At 37.9% G+C, this 20,940-nt stretch overlaps 1 protein-coding gene across 1 annotated transcript; it reads right to left on the bottom strand.

Moving 5' to 3' along the window:
- Window positions 1–19,742: 19,742 nt before the first annotated feature.
- Window positions 19,743–20,114, bottom strand: LOC142629212 (uncharacterized). Its single transcript, XM_075803179.1, has one exon. The coding sequence runs from the start codon at window positions 20,112–20,114 to the stop codon at window positions 19,743–19,745; it is 372 nt and encodes a 123-aa protein (XP_075659294.1).
- Between the last annotated feature and the right edge of the window lie 826 nt (window positions 20,115–20,940).

The following is a 20,940-nucleotide window of genomic DNA, read 5'->3' as shown; positions in this document are numbered from 1 at the left end:
GGAAGTTACAACAGTTTGTCAAGGGCAGTGAAAACCCGCCAAGGGACACCAAACCCAACCGGCGGGCCGAAGTGAGGCCCAGAGTCCCACTCGGCGAGATTAGAGTGATTGTGTGAGGAAACACTATGGCAGGGTCATCGATGAAGGCTAGGAAGACGTATTTATGCATGGTGCAGAGCGTCTAGATTTTCGGACGACCCTCAAAAGCTACGAGGGTCAACAACCCTACCATTAGTTTCACAGAGGAAGATGCTAGGCAACTACACCACCCTCATGACGATGCCCTGGTCATTAGCTTATCTATCGCGAACTTCAATACTCGACGGGTACTAGTGGATAATGGGAGCTCAACAGATATACTCTACTACCCTGCGTTTCAGCAGATGAGGGTCGACCAAAAGCGTCTCCAACCCTTAGACGTGCCGTTGGTAGGATTCGGTGGCACCAAAGTCTTCCCGGTCAAAACCATTACTTTGCCAGTAACCATCGGGACGTACCCTCAATAGCTTACTAAAGAGGTCAATTTCCTTTTCGTTGATTGCTCCTCTGCATACGATGCCATCATTGGTCGTCCCACACTTAACGCATGGTGAGTGGCCATGTCAACATACCACCTACTAGTAAAGTTTCCAACAGAGTATGTGATAGGACAAGCACGAGGAGACCAAATGGCTGCTCGCAAATGCTATATAGCCATGCTTGAGATGGACGATCACTTGCAAGCCCTAAACATTGAAGAAAGAAAGGTCACTGTAGAACCAACGGAGGAACTGGAAGAGATCTCTTTGGATGATGATACCCCTGGTCGGACTACTCGTATTGGCACACACGCCGACCCTTCGATTCGCGAAGAGCTTGCCCTCTTTCTAAAGAATAATTGAGACATCTTCACCTAGAGCCATGAAGATATGCCAGGGATTAACCCCGGTACCATGGTACACAAGCTCAATGTATGCCCATCCTTCCCCCCGATCCAGCAGAAGAAGAGGGTTTTCACCCAAGAAAGGGACAAAGCTATAGCCGAAGAGGTATGCAAGCTGCTGGAGGCTGATTTTATCAAAGAAGTCTACTACCTCAAATGGTTGGCCAACGTGGTCATGGTTAAAAAAGCGAACGGCAAATGGAGGATGTGTGTAGACTTCATCGACCTGAATAAGGCTTGCCCAAAGGATAGGTATCCGCTCCTGCACATTGAGCTCCTCATGGACTCTACGGTTGGCCATCAGCTATTAAGTTTCATGGACACCTTCTCGAGGTATAACCAAATCAGGTTGAATGAAGCAGACCAAGAGAAGTCTTCATTTTTCACGAGCCAAGGGCTCTTCTGCTACAAAGTCATGCAATTTGGATTAAAGAACGCGGGGGCAACATACCAAAGGCTTGTAAATAAGATGTTTGCCCAGCAAATTTGGTTAAACGTGGAAGTGTACGTAGACGACATGCTTGTGAAAAGCGCACGGGAAGTTAGCCACTTGGATGATCTTCCTCTATGACATGAAGCTCAACCCCGATAAGTGTGTCTTCGGTGTGGCGTTAGGAAAATTCTTGGGCTTCATGGTATCGCAACGCAGAGTAGAAGCCAATTCCGAAAAAGTTTGGGCTATAATGGAAATGGCCCCTTAAAAGAACATTAAGGAAGTGAAAAGCCTGAATGGCAGAGTTGCAGCCCTTAACCGTTTTGTATCTAGGGCAACAGATAAGTGTCCACTATTCTTTAAGGTGCTAAGGTAGGCTTTCGATTGGACTGACGAGTGCTAGGGGCATTTGAGGAACTGAAGGCATACCTCGCGTCCCCACCCCTACTCAGTCCATCCAAACCTGGTGAAGAGCTCTCCCTCTACTTAGTTGTATCCCCGATGGTTGTCAGCTCTGCTCTCATACGAGAGGAAGACCGAGTGCAGTTACCTATATACTACACCAACCGGGCACTTTAGGGAACTGAGGGGAGATATCCCCCAATGGAGAAGCTGGCCTTGGCACTAATCACTGCTGCCCATAAACTTAAACCATACTTCCAAGCGCACACCATAATAGTCCAAACAAACAAGCTGCTGCAAAAAACAATGAACAACTCAGAAGCAGTAGGGCAATTGGTTCAATGCACGATTGAGCTCAGCGAGTTCGATATCCAATACCGACCAAGGGCTGCTATCAAATCGTAGGATTTAACTGATTTCATTGCCAAGTCCACAACATGTGAAGACGAAGAGGAAAAATCAAGGGCATGGACGATATGGACAGATGGTTTGTCTAACCAACGGGCCGAATGAGCTGGGGTCCTACTACGATCACCGGAGGGAGATACAATAGAATGTGCAGTCCACCTCCAGTTCTCAACAACCAACAGTGAGGCCGAATACGAAGCAGTCCTCTCAGGCCTCAACTTAGCTAAAGCAGTGAGAGCTAAGTCAGCTGCCATACACTGCGATTCATAAGGTGTGGTCGACCACATCAATGATGACTACGAGGCAAAAGGGGAATGGATGAAAAAATACTTGAGCATGGTTAAAAGCAAGATGGGTGAGGAATTCTCAATTAAGTTCATACAAACCCCAAGGGAAGAGAATAAACAAGTAAACCGTTTGGCCAAAGCAGCATCTACCGAGTATACAAACATCCCCGGTTAGGTACTATCCTTCATCCAATATTCCCCTGCAATTGACAAAGTAGAAGTACAGGTCATCGCCTTAGGAGTCGACTAGACGACGCTAATCATATCTTACCTTAGGGATGGGACATTGCCAGAAGATCGCAATGCTTCTTGTAGGCTGAAGGTACAATCATCACGTTTTGTCATGATGAGGGATGTCCTTTACAAAAGGGGCTTCTCCAGTCCATATTTGAGGTACCTGACCCCCGGCGAGGTGAACTATATCATGAGAGAAGTACACGTAAGGGTATACAGAAACCACTCAAGGGCACGCTCACTAGTGCATAAGCTGATACGGGCTGGATACTACTGGCCTACTAAGTAAAAAGACTCCCAATCTTATATGAAGGCATGCGACAGGTGCCAACGCTTCAGCAACATCATACGACAGCCGACAGAGGAACTCATGCCAATGATTTCCCCCTGCTCATTCGCCCAATGGGGATTAGACATAGTAGGTCCTTTTTCCATGGTTTTGCGGTAACTCAAGTTCCTCGTTGTGGGGATCAAGTACTTCACCAAATGGCTCGAGGTCGAACCATTAGCCACTATCATAGAGAAGAACGTCCGAGCTTTGTTTGGAAAAGCATCATTTGGCGCTTCGGAATCTCCAGGGTCCTTGTCTCTAACAAAGGAAAGCAATTCGACAATGACGCATTTAGAGATTTCTGCCAACAGTTAGGGATCAAAAACCATTACTCTTCTACCACTCACCCCCAAGCCAACAGGCAAGTTAAAGTCATAAACCGGTCCCTACTCAAAATGATCAAGACTCAGCTTGAGGGGGCAAATGACATATGGCCAGATGAGTTACCTAGTTTCCTGTGGGGGCATAGGACAATGGCCTGCACACCTACAGAAGGGACACCTTTTTGCCTCGTATAAGAGCATGAAGTCGTCATCCCAACGGAAGTGGGACTAACCAATTATCAAGTGTCCCACCATGATGAAGGAAGGAATGAAGAAGGGATGCGCCTACAGTTAGATCTTCTTGTCGAAGTTAGAGCAACAGCAAAACAGAGGATGGCTCATTATCAGGACCTTATGGAAAAACACTACAACATAAAGGTCAAGCCTCACCACTTTCCGACTGGGGACCTGGCAAGAAAGGTGACAATGGCCACTAAAGATCCCTTACAAGGTAAGCTAGGCTTCAATTTGTAGTGACCCTACAAGATCATCGACTACCATAGGAAGGGGACTTACTACTTGGAAACCCTCAATGGGCAGAGACTCCATCACCTGTGGAACATCGAGCACTTGAGGAAGTACTACCAGTAATAGTCAAATGCAACTTATTTTATCGCTTTCTTTTTATTTTTCCATTTTTCATATCAAAAGTTGAATGTCAAAGACTATAAGGATGTCAAGTTTCATTTTTAGTGCTTTCTATCATTAATAAGACTTGGATGCATGATCAGAAATGTTGCTTTACTCTCTACCCTTCAGTAGACCACTAAAACCACACTAAGTCTTACCTATGGGGTGGATAGATAATCCAGGATACCAGCGGGTACCTGTTTTTATGAATTTTATTAAGTCCTACCTACGGGGTTGACAGATGCAGGATACTGACGGGTACCTAGTCTTACAAATTTTATTAAGTCCTACCTACGGGGTAGACGAATGATCTAGGATACCAACGAGTACCTGGTCTTATGAATTATATTAAGTCCTACCTACGGGCTGGACAGATGATCTAGGATACCGATAAGTACCTGGTCTTACCAATTTTACTAAGTCCTACCTACAGGGTGGACTGATGATCCTAGATATCGATGGGTACCTGGTCTTACAAATTTTACTAAGTCCTTACGGGGTGGACAAATAACCTAGGATACCAACGAGTACCTGGTCTTACAAATTATACTAAATCCTACCTACAGGGTGGACAGATAAAGTGAAATATCAACCGTACCAATACAATAGAGGCATACACAATTGCAATAAAGACAAAATATAACAAAGTATAGGCAACAGATAAAAGATAGTAAATGTATCCCAGATGGGTAATTGTCTTTACATGAAAATCCCAAAAAGATGGGTCATTAATTATTGTCTTACAAATGATTTTACAAAATACTTAAATACAAAAAAAAAAAAAAAAAAAAAAGAGATAGAAAAGTCAAGATAGAGGGGCATCAGGAATAGTAGGATTCACTACGGGCAGATCGTCGGTAGTAGTATGGTTCTCAGCGGATGGGACCACAACCCTGTTGGGACTGCCAGGAGTAGGTTAGACAATGACCACACCGCCAGTCTCCACCTCTTGCTCAAACGTATAAGCGGAGTCAACAGTCCCATCACTGATGGTGTCCTATCTTCCAAGCATTGGCGGGACAATGTCGTCTATCATAATCTAGGACAAGTCAAGGTTAGGATGAGTAGCTCTCACCTGCTTCAAGCAATCATTGACCCCGTCACCATAATAGATGCCACACGCATTGAAGAAGGGTTGGGAAATGCGAAACTTTGTCACAGCGTCGGATTTGGCCTTCTCCATATGTTCACGAAGAGTGGCCAATTCCGTCGCCAAATTAGTCTTCACTTTCTCCGCTACCTCAAGCCGACGGGTCTCCTCCCTAAGTGCCTTAGTCTTAGCCATCAGCTCCTAGTTAAGGGTATGGATGGCCTCTGAGTACTGAGCTCGCACCTTATTTTCAATCTCCTGGCACTTTCGATTCGGATCACCCTCATACTGGCCATGCACCTATCCTGAAGGGCCTTCATGAGCACCAACGCCTGAAACAAAGCATGATTGTTTCAATCAAGAGAAAATAATTAAAGTACAATATAAGTGATGGGAACATACCCTTGATAGGTTGAATAGGCCAGAAGCCCCAAGTCCTCCAAAGTGTGCCCCCTACATGGATCTAGGTCCATCTCCTTAATGATTGAGGTGACCATCTCAACGGCGTAATCTTTGTGAGTAACAAGAATCTTGATGGGGTTAGGAGCAACGGGTCCTTTCCCCATCATTAGACCCTTCCCAGCTCCGTGATGAGGGGGAGGGGGTGATAGAGCCTTCTGCTATTGCTCCCCAATCAGTAGACCCATCCCCTTCTTCAACGAACGGTTATCTTTGGCGTTAGATTTTGTCTTAAGTGTGGTTTTTGAGCCCACGTTAGAAGTTGATCTTGACGCCTGCTCTTACTGTTTAGTGACAGCTACCTTCCTCACCAAAGCCCTTTGCCTACCTATGTCGATCTCTAAAAAAGCAATAAGGTGAGTTATGCGGATAGAAGGAGTAAAAAACAGAAGTAGACAGACAAAGGGACTTACAGTGACGGGAAGAAGCGTGCAACTGTCGAGCTGTGGGCGTTGGCTCTAAACCACCACAAAATGTATGAAGAGTGTCAAGGGTGACAAGATCCTTCCACTCCCTTTCTTCTGGAGGAATTTCCCAAACGCTCTTGAGGAAATTCTCTTATTCGTTAGTTATCTCGAGATGGACTTAAGCTGAAAGAAAAAAAGGGCAGAGGGTTAGGTACGCAATTTAGGTTGATGGGGTGACAAAAAAGGACACCAACGACTCACCAGACTCCTTGACAACACCCCAAGTATCGTCAAACCCATCAAGCATGCCATCCCACTCTTCAGGCCTGCACACCCATTCCGTCCCCTTAATGAAGAAATACATATTCTTCCAATTTCTATTAGAGTTTGGCATATCGAACACTAATCTAAGTGACGACTTCCTAGCCAAAAAATGGTAAATGTCTTTTGACAAAGTGATTTTTTGGGGCTTATAACAATAAAAGAACTCGTCAAGCATAAGTTGACAGTTCCCTCCACTTAGTTGACCCCATATCACCTCGTCACCTATGAAGATCCTCCAGGAGTTTGGGGCGATCTGGCTGACGAACAGGCCGAGGTAGTCAGCAAGCTAATGGTGCAGCTCCGTTATAGGCAATATCAACCCAGCAGTAAACATGGTGTCATACATTCCCACGTCTGCCGTCTTCCCCGAATAACATTTCTTAAACTTTCCAGGCAAATGGAGGGGAATGTTCTCTAGGATTTGGTAACGGTTATGAAGGGTGTTAAAAACATTCGTAGTCATGGACGGGTAAAAGTCGTTTACTGTCCATATACTTGGTATAATGAAAGGCCTAGTTCCACTACTATCAACCCGGCATACCAACCCTTCATTATATTTTTCACTCCCCCCGTCACTCTCATCTCCCTCGTCGTCATCTCCCCCTCTCTCCTCCTCGTCTCCTTCCTCCTCTTCGACATCTCCTTCCTCCTCTTCCTCATAGCCCTCTTCCCCCTCAGTAGGAGAATGGGTGGACTGTTCCCTTACTAGAGACCAAGTTAAATCCTCATCAAGCTCACGCCCTAACCGATAGACCTTGTCATAGCCCACGCCTTCACGGACTGACGACAACTGTTCATTTGTTGCTTCTCTACCACCTGACATCTATTCACCCACAAGCGATGGAGGTATTCTAAGAACCTATTTGACCGGTCTCTAAACAAGCGACGACAAATAAGAAGGTAAATAAAAATGGAGGACGAGGCAAAGAAACTTATTGTATGACGATTGTACGAAGAGTGACGGTTGTACGAAAATGACGACGTGACACGGTAGCTCTGATCTCCTAAGCTCTCAAATAGCAAAAAGCAAATTAGAAAAGAATGACTGAAGAACATGGGACTATTTATAAAGAGAAGGGGTGTGGTATACGAAGCGATGCTCCTGATTGGAAACAAGACCAACCAACAAGTGCCACGTGTCGCCTGGTATTTAAGCTTGGGGCCGCCTACGCCATTTAATGGCACTATCTCCAATAAAACACTTAATTAATGATCATTAATACTCGAATACTCTGTAGCCTGTTAGTAAGAGCCGACAGTATTAAGGAGTAGGGGCAGTTGATGAGGGAGTTTTTAGACAATTTCAATACTCTTGTACACGTCATGCAAAGGAGTCAACGGTGCCCATGGGCCCGTTAGTCACATGAACACAAAACGGAAGACTTAAGGCAATGATAGCACAAACGACGACCTCGTTATGACAACCTGATGGGTGCCATTTGTAAGCCAACAAAAGGACCCATGGACTACAGCTAAAGACCGACTGGGTGAAGAGGTCGACGGGTCCAGCATGGCTTGGCTTGGCTCCCACGAATATTTATATATGGAAACATCTTGCATAACACATAAGACACCGCCCATATTGCTCTTATGTGGAAAGATATCCTGAAATCTCGGAAACCCTAAGTGCCAAACCCTTATAGCAAGGAAAATATTCCTACTTTGAAGGGATCTCAATTCACCACTCACCATTATATAAGCGCCAGACCCCCACTTTTCTCAAGAATGCAAAAAATCCCTAGCTTTCGCGCTAAAGAGTTGATAGACATTTTTCATTCGCTAACTTGACCTTCGGAGGGTTTTTGACCGGTACCACACCGGTGCCTTTTGTTTGGTCATTCATTCTTATTTCCAGGTACCCATTTAAGTGACTTAGAGCCTATGACTCACTGACGATTTTCGACATCATGAAGTGCAGAGTGATGTGCATTGATAATAGCTTAATTTTGCATATTTATATTATTTTTAGAAAGTATTATCATACTTATTTTGAGTTAATTCATGCATTTTATATTTAGTTTTGGAATAATACTGAATAATCAATTTTGAGCTTAATTGAATTTTATTGTGTGAATTTGTCTTTTATAGGAGAATAAAATTAAATAAGTGGATTTGTGAAAAGAAAAAAGTTAATGGACTTTACTTTTACAAGGGCCATAATGAAGTTAAAGAAGGTCAACCTAATTAAATTTAAGTCCAATTGGAGCAAGGAATCAAAGGAAATTTGCACCAAATCCAAGTCCAATTCGGATTAGGATTCCAGCCTGCACATCAGTTAGTATTTTTGGCATAAATCGTCGATTAAGTGAAGCCTAAAAATCTGAGATTTTCTCCAAACGGGAATTCTATTGGAATAATCATGGTTTGTATCTCATACAAAACATATGCAGCGAAAAATTTAACGGATTTACTTTATTCGCAATTGATAACATGCACAATGTAAATTTCAGAATTCAAGAATAAGAAAGCGTACCTTAGTGTAGTGAATTTCAAAACAAAGATCAGAAACACTTGGGAATACTTTTAATCTTCACTCCAATTTCACTTTACACCCAAGAAGTGTGGTCTCTCAATCAGTTTCTAAGGGAGAATGATAAAGTGTCTCACACTCACATACACACTATTTCATACATACATATAAAATTCTGTATATTTCTCCCCTTATAACTAACTAATTATCTAATTGGACTGGCCTATTGGGCCTTTCCAATTGAGTTTTAGTGTGTGGCTTAGAGTGGGACCAAAAGGGACCAATAAGACACTAGCTCCAATGGGCCTTGGGTTTTTCTGTCAACTCTTTACAAGTCTAAAGTTACTATTAACTATATTTAATACCACTATATAAATATAATTGCACTCTAGGCCTTATTTATAAATTATATCCCAAGAATTTATTGTACACGCAATCCCTTCATAAAATATTCGTAGTAATACAAAGTTATGAATATAGACTGCCACTTTGTAAATTACTACATACTAATTCCTTGAGTACTCGGTTTAATCCTTTAAGTTATTCATCATATATTTATGAAATCCAATTCCATAAATATATACTTTAGTAACTTCTTACTAAAGTGGTTAAGCCTAACACTCTTAATAACTAAACCCATTAAACTTATTTGAAGGGAATATTTTATATCTTCGTTAAGAGACTATGAATTCCATTTTAAGAATATATGTTTCATTAACACTAAATGTGGCTACCTAACATACTGAGGTTTTGACCGTGACGTTATATCTCACTCTTGATATATCAAAGCAACTTACACCTCATGATCAAGTCCATTATCCTCTCAGGATTAAGAGTTCATATAAATAGAAGTCGTGAGTTTATTATTCATTTGACCGTGATTAGGAGAATAATAAACCTCACAGCGGTCCAGTTCAATATTGTTTAACTCTTAAAATATATCAACATACCAACTAGAAATCTCAATTTCCATAATCAAGGCAAATCATCTTAGTTGATATGTTATAGTCTTCGCAGATGAAATGCCCAATTTCATCACCGACTACGAACTAAAATTCTGAATTTACAAAAAACTTGTGATTTATATCTTCTGTGACTAAATCACATAAATCATATACTATGCATCTCATGGACTATATGATAATGTCCCTATATTCATGTTACTATTATTTTAGATAATAATAAAATAACTTTATTAATCATAACATACTGTCATACATAATGTTATACATAGCATCATACAATAGGATTGTAAGGACACACATCCTAACAATCTCTCACTTGCCCTAAAGACTATTATGCACTAATCTAACTTCTATTTCCTTCAAATGTGACTCAAAAGTCTTTTGGGGCAAGACTTTGGTAAATGGATCCGCTAGATTCTTTGCAGTATCTATCTTTGCTACTACTACATCTCCACGAGTAACAATGTCTCGAATGATGTAGTACTTTCTCTCTATGTGCTTTCCTTTCTTGTAATTCCTTAGATCCTTAAATTGTGCAACCGCTCTACTATTGTCGCAGAACAATGTAATAGGAACTTGCTCGATTCTCACAACACCAAGATCAGAAAGGAATTTCTTGAGCCAAACAGCTTTCTTTGCTGCTTCATAAGCAACAGCATATTCAGCTTCCATGGTGGAATCGGCAATACAAGATTGCTTAACACTCCTCCAACTTATGGCTCTACCTCCCAAGGTGAAAACCCAACCTGAAGTAGACTTTCTAAAATCAAGATCTAACTAAAAATCTAAATTTGTATAACCAATGGGAATCAAATCCTCACTATGGTAAACAAGTATATAATTTCTCATTCTCCTTAGATACTTGAGAATATGCTTTATAACTTATCAATGTTTAAATCCTAAATTTGATTGATATCGGCTGACCATGTCCACAGAATAACAGATATTAGGTCTAGTACAAAGTATGGCATACATGAAACTTTCCACTGTAGAAGCATAAAGAACTTGTCTCATTGTATTTTCTTCCTCAAGAGTCTTAAGTCTTTGGTCATCAGACAAAGGAACTCCATGTTTGAAAGGAAGTAATCCTTTCTTGGAATTTTACATGCTAAACCGTTCTAGAACCTTATCTATATATCCAGCTTGTGACAATCCTAACATCTTATTCTTTCGATCTCGCCAAAGCTTAATCCCTAGAATATAGTTAACCTCGCCCAAGTCCTTCATATCAAATTGGCTTGACAACCAAACTTTAACCGATGACATTACCCCTACATCATTTTCAATGTGTAAAATATCATCAACATAGTGCACTAGGAACATCACTACTTTATCTTGATATCTTTTGTACACACATGATTCATCTAGATTTTGTTCAAAACCAAATGACTTGATTGCTTGATCAAATCTAATATTCCATGATCTAGATGCTTGCTTAAGTCCATAAATGGACCGTTTCAACTTGCATACCATATGCTCTTGTTTCTTTACTACGAAACCTTCCGGTTGTAACGTATAGATTTCTTCCTCAAGATTGCCATTAAGAAATGCAGTCTTGACATCCATTTTCCAAATCTCATAATCATAATGAGCAGCAATGGATAAGAGAATTCTGGTAGATTTAAGCATGGCTACTAGCGAAAAAGTTTCATCATAGTCAATACCTTCTTTTTGTGTATACCCTTTCGCCACTACTCTTGCTTTAAAGGTTTTAACCTTTCCATCTATCCCCCTCTTCCTCTTGTAAACCCATTTGCAACCAACATGTTTAATATCGTTAGACGCCTCCACAAGATCCCAAACTTGATTGGAATACACTGAATCTAATTCAAATTTCATTGCTTAGACCCAATGATGTACGTCTATATCATTCATTGCCTCTTCATAAGTGTAGGGATCTAATTCAGCCTCTTCTGGGATAGATTCATAAGTTTCTCCCAAACCTATAAATCTTATAGGAGGCCGAACAATTCTCCCACTATGACGAGGCACCTGTGTACTAGTCATCTCATGAGTAGTATCTTATGGTGTATTTAATACACCTACATCATCCCTAGTTTCATACATTGGTTGTTCAACTATAGGTTCATCTACTTCAGCCAAAACAACTTTACTCCTAGGATTAAAGTTATTCACATAATCATCTTCCAAAAATTTGGCATTGGTACTAACAAACACTTTGTTATCCTTATGATTATAGAATAAATAACCCTTAGTTTCCTTTGAATACCATAAAAACATGCATACTTCCGTTTTTGCTTCCAACTTATCAAACTTCCCTTTCAACACATGTGCTAGACATCCTTAAATGTGGAGATATTTCATACTAGGCTTGCACCCACTCCACAATTCCTTGAGTGTGTTAGGAACAGATTTTGATGGAACTAAATTTAAAATATGCATTGCAGTTTTTAGTGTATATCCCCAAAAAGAAACTGGTAAAGTTGAATAATTCATCATGGACCTAACCATTTCTAAAAGAGTCTTATTCCTTCTTTCCGCTATACCATTTTATTGGGGAGTTCTAGGTGGAGTCAATTGGAATATTATCCCATTCTGAATTAGGTAATCCTTGAAATCCCCAAGAAGGTATGCGCCACCTCGATCAGATCTAATGGCCTTTATGCGTTTACCTAATTGATTCTCAACTTTAGCCCTAAACTCCTTGAACTTTTCAAAGGCTTCAGACTTCCATCTCATTAGGTACACATAACCATATCTTGAGTAATTATCCATGAAAGTGATGAAGTACTCATAACCTCCTTTTTCTTGGGTTGACATAGGACCACATACATCCGTATGAACTAATCCAAGCAACTCTTGGGCTCTTCTACCTTTTACATTAAAAGGTCGTTTTGTCATTTTACCCTCCAAACAAGATTCACAAACTGGAAAATCATCAAAATCCAATGGGTTTGAGAGACCATCTTCGATCAGTCTTTAAATCTTATTTGAATTAATATGACCCAAACACAAGTGCCAAAGATATGCATTGCAAGTAGAAGGAAACTTTCTCTTTAATGATTTCACATGAGAACTACTATCCAATTCAAAATTGTATAGTTCATACTTGTCATGAGTTAAAATATAAAGACCATCCACAATATTGCTAGACCAGATAAACAGTTTATCCTTCTTTATTACAACATTGTTTTTGAGGATAACATAGTATCCATGCTTACCTAAATAAGTTGCAGAAATTAAATTCCTACGAACATTAGGTACATATAGATCAATCTTCCAATATTAAAACTCTAAAACTAAAACATAAATTAAACACTCTAACATCTACAACTGGAATCTTGCTCCCATCAGTCAAAGTAAGAAATGACTCTCCTTCATTCAACTTTCTAGTCTCCTGAAACCTCTGCAATGAATTGCAGATATGATTAGTACAACCTAAATCCACACACCAAGAGTCCGTGGGATTTTGTACCAAACATATTTCAAGAAGGAATGCACTTTTCTACCTTTATTCTTTGTTGCTTTATAAATTGGACAATTCCTCTTCCAATGTCCCTTCTCACTACAATGAAAACACTTTCCTTTGACTTTCTTTCCTTTGTTGGCAACTCCCAAGGTAATTTGTTTACTATCCTACTTGGTGAAGTCCTTCTTCTTCTTCTTCTTCTTACCCTTGCCTTCGACTTAGGTTGAGAAGTAGAAGTTTCATCCATATTGGCTTCAACACTAGAAGTACCAAGAATGCCTTCCGCCGCCACCAATTCATTCATTAATTCAGACAAAGAATAAATCTTTTTGTTCATATTATAATTCAGTCTGAATTCTTTGAATGATTCCGGTAGTGACTGGAGTATCATATCCACTTGGGATTCTCCATCAATATCGGCACCTAAAACTTCCAATGTATTCAGCTTAGAAATCATCCTAAGACAATGCTCTCTAACTGAAGTGCCTTCAGCTATTTTTGTATTGTAAATCTGCCTCATAGTCTCTTGCCTTGCAGAACGGCCTTGCTCACCAAACATCTCCTTTAAACTTAGCATAATGTTCGAAACTAGTTCTACATCCTGCATTTGATGCTGTAGAAAATTTGAAATAGATGTTAGGATATAGCACTTGGCCATCTCATTAGATTTTTGCCAACGATCATATCGCAGTTTTTCCTCAAGAGGAGCATCTAATGATGGAAAGCTAGGACATGGTTGAGTAAGTACATATTTTTGCTCTTCAGCTGTAAGGACAATATCCAAATTTCTTTTCCAGTCAACATAGTTGAATCCAGTCAGTTTATTTTGATTAAGAATAGCAATAAATGGGCTAAATGATACTATGATTAAATCTGAAAAACAATAAACATGAATATAATAAGTAAACTGGACATTATCAATTTAGCATAGAAGTATATAGTATAAAACCTTAATAAAACCATAATATAATATATACAACGACAACTCAATCCCATCTCATTGGTAGCAAGTTTATTATAAACACTATGACTGATTGAGAACTATTCTCATTATTAGTGCTATCATAATAACTCTTATCATACACTAATAATATGCCGTATTACCTTTGACATCTGAGTAATAATGACATAGCTTCTTTGGGAGGTTAATATTACACTTAGTCTAGTGTATACCATTATCTAGAATCATGTGTAGCCACATTTCATCTCCCTTTATAGTGTTTAAACTTGTAGTACCACAAAACAAAACACCCTCCTTTGGGATTGCAAGGCATATACGCCAAGACAAGGTGCTTGTCCACACTACTTTAAATGGGTAAGTTCAATCTTATAGTACTATAAAGTAAACACCCTCCTTTGGGATCGCGAGGCATATACACCAAGATGGGGTGCTTACCTCACACTACTATGAACCGATAATAGAGGCCGTGAGATCCAACACTTGTATCTCTCTCCCACTAGATGTTTTAAAAGAAAGGTTTTTAATTATAAAACATGCATAATCTAATTACACACAGCCTTGCACTTTTAAAACTTGAAAACACTTAGAAAAATTCAAAATTTTCTTCTATCGATCAATCGAATGTGCCCCTCGACCGGTCGAAAAAATTAAAAAATTCGAACCTGACTATCTGCCTGGCTCGATCGGTACTTGATCGCTTCTCGATCAATCTAAAAATTAAATTCGATCGATCGACTAGCAATCGGGTATCAATCGAATCAAGCAGATTGGCCACCAATTCACTCGATCGATCGAAAGCAATTTTCGATCGATCAAAACTCATGAACTTCGAATTTTCAGAATTTTTTCTGAAGCGTTTTCAATGGTTTTTCATGAACGAACAACCATCATATGAACATAATAGACAAATATTAATATCTAAACTGATTTCCATTGATGTTAAAGTCTTAAAGTTCAAGTTAACATACTTAATATCAAACTTAAACAACATCATAACATCAATTTCAGTTTTCATCAAAACATAATTTCAATCACCATGCAAAAAATCAATCAAATAGCTTTCTAACATCATGAAACTATCATTCTTGATTCCAAAACTCACAAAACATGTTATATAAATTGGAAATTGAAGACCGCTTTGATACCAATTGTTGGAATAATCATGGTTTGCATCTCATAAAAAACATATGCAGCGGAAAATTTAACTAATCTACTCATTCACAATTGATAACATGCACGATGTAAATTTCAGAATTCAACAATAAGAGAGTGTACCTTGGTATGGCGAATTTCAAAACAAAGATCGGAAGCACTTAGGAATACTTTTAATCTTCACTCCAATTTCACTTTATACCCAAGAAGTGTGATCTCTCAGTCAATTTCTAAGGAAGAATGATAAAGTGTCTTACACTCACATACACACTATTTCATACATACATATAAAATTCTGTATGTTTCTTCATTTATAACTAACTGATTATCTAATTGGGCTGACCTATTGGGTCTTTCCAATTGGGCTTTAGTGTGTGGCTTGGAGTGGGATTAAAAGGGACCAATAAGACACTAGCTCTAATGGGCCTTAGGCTTTTCTGTCAACTCTTGACAAGTCCAAAGTTACCATTAACTATATTTAATACCACTATATAAATATAGTTGCATTCTAGGCCTTATTTATTAATTATATCTCAAGATTTTATTGTACATGCAACCCCTTCATATAAATATTCGTAGTAATACAAAGTTATGAATATAGACTGTCACTTTGTAAATTACTGCATCTTAATTCCTTGAGTTCCCAATTTAATCCTCTAAATTGTTCATCATATATTTATAAAATCCAATTCCATAAATATATACTTTAGTAACTTCTTACTATATTGGTTAGGCCTAATACTCTGAATAGCTAAACCCATTAAACTTATCTCAAGGGAATATTTTATATCTCCGTTAAGAGACTATGAATTTCATCTTGAGAATATATGTTCCATCAACACTAAATGTGGCTGCCTAACATACTGAGATTTTGACCGTGACTTTAGATCTCAGTCTTGATATATCAAAGCAACTTACACCTCATGATCAGGTCCATTATCCTCTCAAGATTAAGAATTCATATAAATAGAAATCGTGAGTTTATTATTCATTTGACAGTCATTGGAAAAATAATAAACTTCATAGCGGTCCAGTTCAATATGTTTTGACTCTTAAAATATATTAACATACCAACTAGAAATATTCATTTCCATGATCAAGACAAATCATCTTAGTTGATATGTTATAGTCTTCGCAGATGAAATGCCCAATTTCTTCACCGACTGCGAACTAAAATTCTGAGTTTACAAAGAACTTGTGATTTATATCTTCTGTGACTAAATCACATAAATCATATACTATGCATCTCATGGACTATATGATAATGTCCCAATATTCATGTTACCATTATTTTAGATAATAATAAAACAACTTTATTAATCACAACATAATGTCATACATAGCATCATACAATAAAATTTAAGGGTACACATCCTAACAAATTCAACTTGTAATAGGAATCATTAATCTATTTAAAGGCTCTTTAGGGCAAAATTTAGGGAGTCTAGTGCTAGGGTTGGAATGCAAAACAGAAAATTGGAGCAAAAGACAGTGCTGCATATGGCTTCTTTGTAGCTTTTCTCCATGACAGCATTGTGTCTATTTCTTTCACTATTTTATTTATCTAGTTTAATGTTTAGTATTTTATTCTTGTGTTTTATTTCAATTACCATGAGTAGCTAAATTTATAATTAGAGTTGATGATGAAATTTTGTTAAAGATTATCAGTAATATTTATATGATTTGATTTTTCCCATAATAGTTGTTTTTTTAGTGATTTAAATTGTTCTTATTTCATATCAATTGACTAAGATGAGATTATAGATTTGAGTTCAATCATGTTTTTCTCATGATTTAGGATTTGTCTTAATTAATTGAATGTTTGATTTATTATTTCTTGATTTTAAAATTGGATATCTCTTGTGATTTGTTTGACTACTGATACAATTGATGATTTGATTTTATACCTAAGAAGTGAAAAAGAGCATGCTTTAAAAATTTAAATATAAGTTTTAATGATATTATTTTTCATGATAGCAAGATTGATTTCTAGATTGTTTACATCTCTATACTGCTTTATATTATATCTTTACTTAGTTTAATTATTTTCTTAGTATATTTAATTGCAAACAATCAATTTTTATTAAACTAGATTAGGATTAATTTAGTTAAGATTTGATTAATTTTCCTACGTTCATTCAAATCTATGTGGGTTTGACCTTGTTCTTGTCCAACTATACTTCTGTACAGTTCGTACATTTACGAGTATTTTAGAATTTCACAATACAGAATTTAATGTGGTGGTGACAACCTTCTCCTCATATATTTCTTCTTTTATTGTAGGCTTAGGTCTGTTACCTTCCTTGATACTTATCTCAAAAAAATGATCGTCTTTTGTAAAGCATTCCTGAGATGGTTGGGTTCCAACCTTCCACAATGCTTTCTCGAGGAGGCTTGGCTCCTCGAGAACTATCACCAATCCGTTATTATCTTCACTTGTCCTCAACCCATTGTCCCCAAAACTTAACAAACCTTTTAACCATTCTTAGGCATAGCCCACGGCCCAACACACTTACTCGGCCTATTTAGCCTCACAATTTCATTAAAATATCAATTTTCTTGATTTTTTTAATTGTTTTTCTATCTTCGCACACAACAATCACCATTCTTTCTCTTCCTTCATCATTGGGATACGTAAAGAAAAAATAAAAAACTAAATGCAAAATAAATAATGTCAATGTAAATTTGCACAATTACTATAGCAAATTTGTAAATATATATAATTATACAATGACTAATGTGGGTCAGTTTTAGGCAAAACTGTGAAATTTTTCACATTTTTCTATTATATACTAGCTGATGTAAGTGCTCTAAAATGTTTAAATTTTACGTTTTTTATACTTAAATTATGTGTAAAAAATGAGTTTATGGATCAAAAAGCAAATAACATCTTATTGATAAAAAATTTGGCATAAGTGTTAAGAATATTGATAAAATATAATTTAACGATAAAATTTTCAAAATATTAATTCAATAAAAAATTATTAGGTAATGTAACATTATTTAATGTTAAACTAGATGTTATTTAATCTAACTAGAAAATTAATTATTTATAATATTCTAAAAAAGATAATGAAATAAACCTTTCCTTAAGGTTTACACCACATACTTTGCTTTATAATGAAGTACTGCGAATACTAATGATAATATTTCGAGAACAGTGTATGAAAGTGATGATTAAAACAATTCGGAATCAAATAATTCTTATTAGAATAATATTTAAACACAAGAAGTGTGATTAGAAAATAGTAAAAGTCGGAACAATGTACGTATATTTTTCATAATTTATTATATCCATTTAAATATTATTCAAAGAGGATTTTCTAAGAATAATTATAAATATATTGTAAACATTTTAACAAAGCAATTCAATATGATTAGTTTTAAAATATACTTTATGTTGAGAATAGTTATCTTATAATTTTGTGATATTTATTCTTTTTAAATGTAAAGTAATTTTGATTCCATTCATAATAGACATATACATATTAATAGACATTCCATTCATAATTCCATTTTGATTCCATTCGCGATGGTGCTATCGCAGCATAAGCAGTCGACTATGCAAGGTTGATCAATGCCTCAATAGTACTGAGCTTGGCTTGTCGTTGGTTAGGCCCTCGTAGATTAAGAATGGGATGTGGAGCTCTAGGTCAAATGGCAACTACGATGTGAATTGCTATTTTTGGGGGTGGGTGAAGTGGGAAAAGATGAGGTGGTTTATGGTTAATGGCGGTGGTAGCTGGGGCCCTTGGTTAGGGGATTGTCATGAGTCTAGCCCATATGGGTCACGCTTGATATGGATTTCGAGCATGGTGTTTATTGGGCATAATGGGTTTCGGATTGGCATGGGCTTGGTTAGTTTGAGTAAATTGGGTTAGATGAGGGTGATTGTGGGTTACAATTTTGTAATAAGGAGGCTTCAAAGGGAAGTTGCTTTGATGAGTTGTTTGTAGGTCGTTTTCAGGTTTGGTCGATTGGTATTTTTTTTTAAATGTATTTATTATTTTGTAAGTCATGCAACAAATTACTTGATGTAAAATGCATTACTCTGCTCATATCAAGAAAGAGCATTATTCATCAAATTGATAATAATTATAAAATTATACAAATCCCAATTTTTCTAACCAAAAAAAAAAAAGCATAAATACAAAGGGGTGTAGTCTAGCATTTGAAAATCTAATTAAAACAAACGCACAAGTTTCCTTCTACACAATATCAATATCCCAAAATATATTACAAAATTGCAAATGTCCTATTGGATAGGTAATTTGGTAAAGAAAAAAGGGCAAATTACAGTAAACTTATATGTGATTAGGCTCATTTTTACTTTTTTACCTGTAATTTAAAATTTGATAATTTACCCACTTGATATTAACTCCATTAAATTTTCATAACCCATCTCTCCATTTGCTGCTAGAAAAACGCATTTTTAAGCCAAAACAAATATAACATGAATAAAAAAGCTAGTTTTTTTTTTTTTTTTGTGAAACCAATCCATATTCTATTAAACCTCATGAACTGTCAAAATACAAAGCTTCCAAAGCAACCGGAGGTGAGTCCTCCATCCATACAATTTCATCATCAATATTTTTTGCAAACCGGGCAAGTGAATGCGCAACAGAGTTAGCTGTACGGTGCACACAACTCACTGTAAGATTAGTTATCCTTGCTGTCATACATTTCACATCTTCATACAGGTCTCCCTGCCGAGAAAACTCAGTCCGCGAGCTCAGAATAGAATTCATGACCGCAGAGTTGTCACCCTCCACCACTATGTCCGTGAACCCCGTGTCCACTGCAAATTCTAGTGATTTTCTACATGCGAGAAGTTCGGCCTCTTCACTATCTGCAACTGATGGTCCTCTAGCTGAAAATGACGCCATAACTTCACCTCTCTCATTTCAGATTATAGCCCCGAATCCCGACGCATGAATTTCCTGGAAAATGGCAGCATCAAAATTGAGTTTAAACCTGTGTTCAGACGGTAGTACCCATCTTGAACTCCTCTCCATCACATTCAGTACAGTGAGGTGGTCCTGTGATGCTCTGTACTCCTCCAAAATAACAAAGGCCCGTTATACCAGTTGAGTCGGGTCGTGTATTGCCCCTCTTGTTCTGACCTTGTTTCACTGTGTCCACAACATCCAAGCTTGCACCAGAAACATTTCAACTTCCTCCAAGGGCAATCTATGTATCAACACCTCTAGTAATTGCAGAAAACCACCTTGACCTCCTCCACACTTTTGTAATATATTGGACTCCCTGCCCATACATCCACCGCCACAGTGCATTCTCATAACACATGTAGAATCGATTCCATTTCTCTCTGACACAGCTCACAGGTGCTGTCATCAATCACTCGCCTCCGGAAAAGATTTTCACGAGTTGGGAGAATGTTATGATAAGCCCTCCATCCAAATTTTTTTATCTTATTCGGAATTTTGAGTTTCCACAGTTTGCTCCACACCGGGTTGACATCCACTTCTTTAGAACACTCCCCTTGGGAGTCCGCTTCCCTCCCCAACTGCTTCACTAAATGATATCCAGATTTGACATGTACTTCCCCTCCCTGTTATGTAACCAAAACAGCTTGTCATTACTCAGCCTCCTGCTCAATGGTATTCGAAGAATGGCCTCTGCATCTTCTGGATGGAATTTCATTTCCACCAATTGTCTATCCCAGGTCCGAGTTGTCCAGTCAATCAGCTT

The sequence above is a fragment of the Castanea sativa genome, chromosome 1 (genome assembly GCF_040712315.1).
Source record: "Castanea sativa cultivar Marrone di Chiusa Pesio chromosome 1, ASM4071231v1".
In the NCBI taxonomy this organism is placed as follows: domain Eukaryota; kingdom Viridiplantae; phylum Streptophyta; class Magnoliopsida; order Fagales; family Fagaceae; genus Castanea; species Castanea sativa.
The sequence above is the reverse complement of the archived record's forward strand: the minus strand, read 5'-3'. Positions and strand labels throughout refer to the sequence as shown.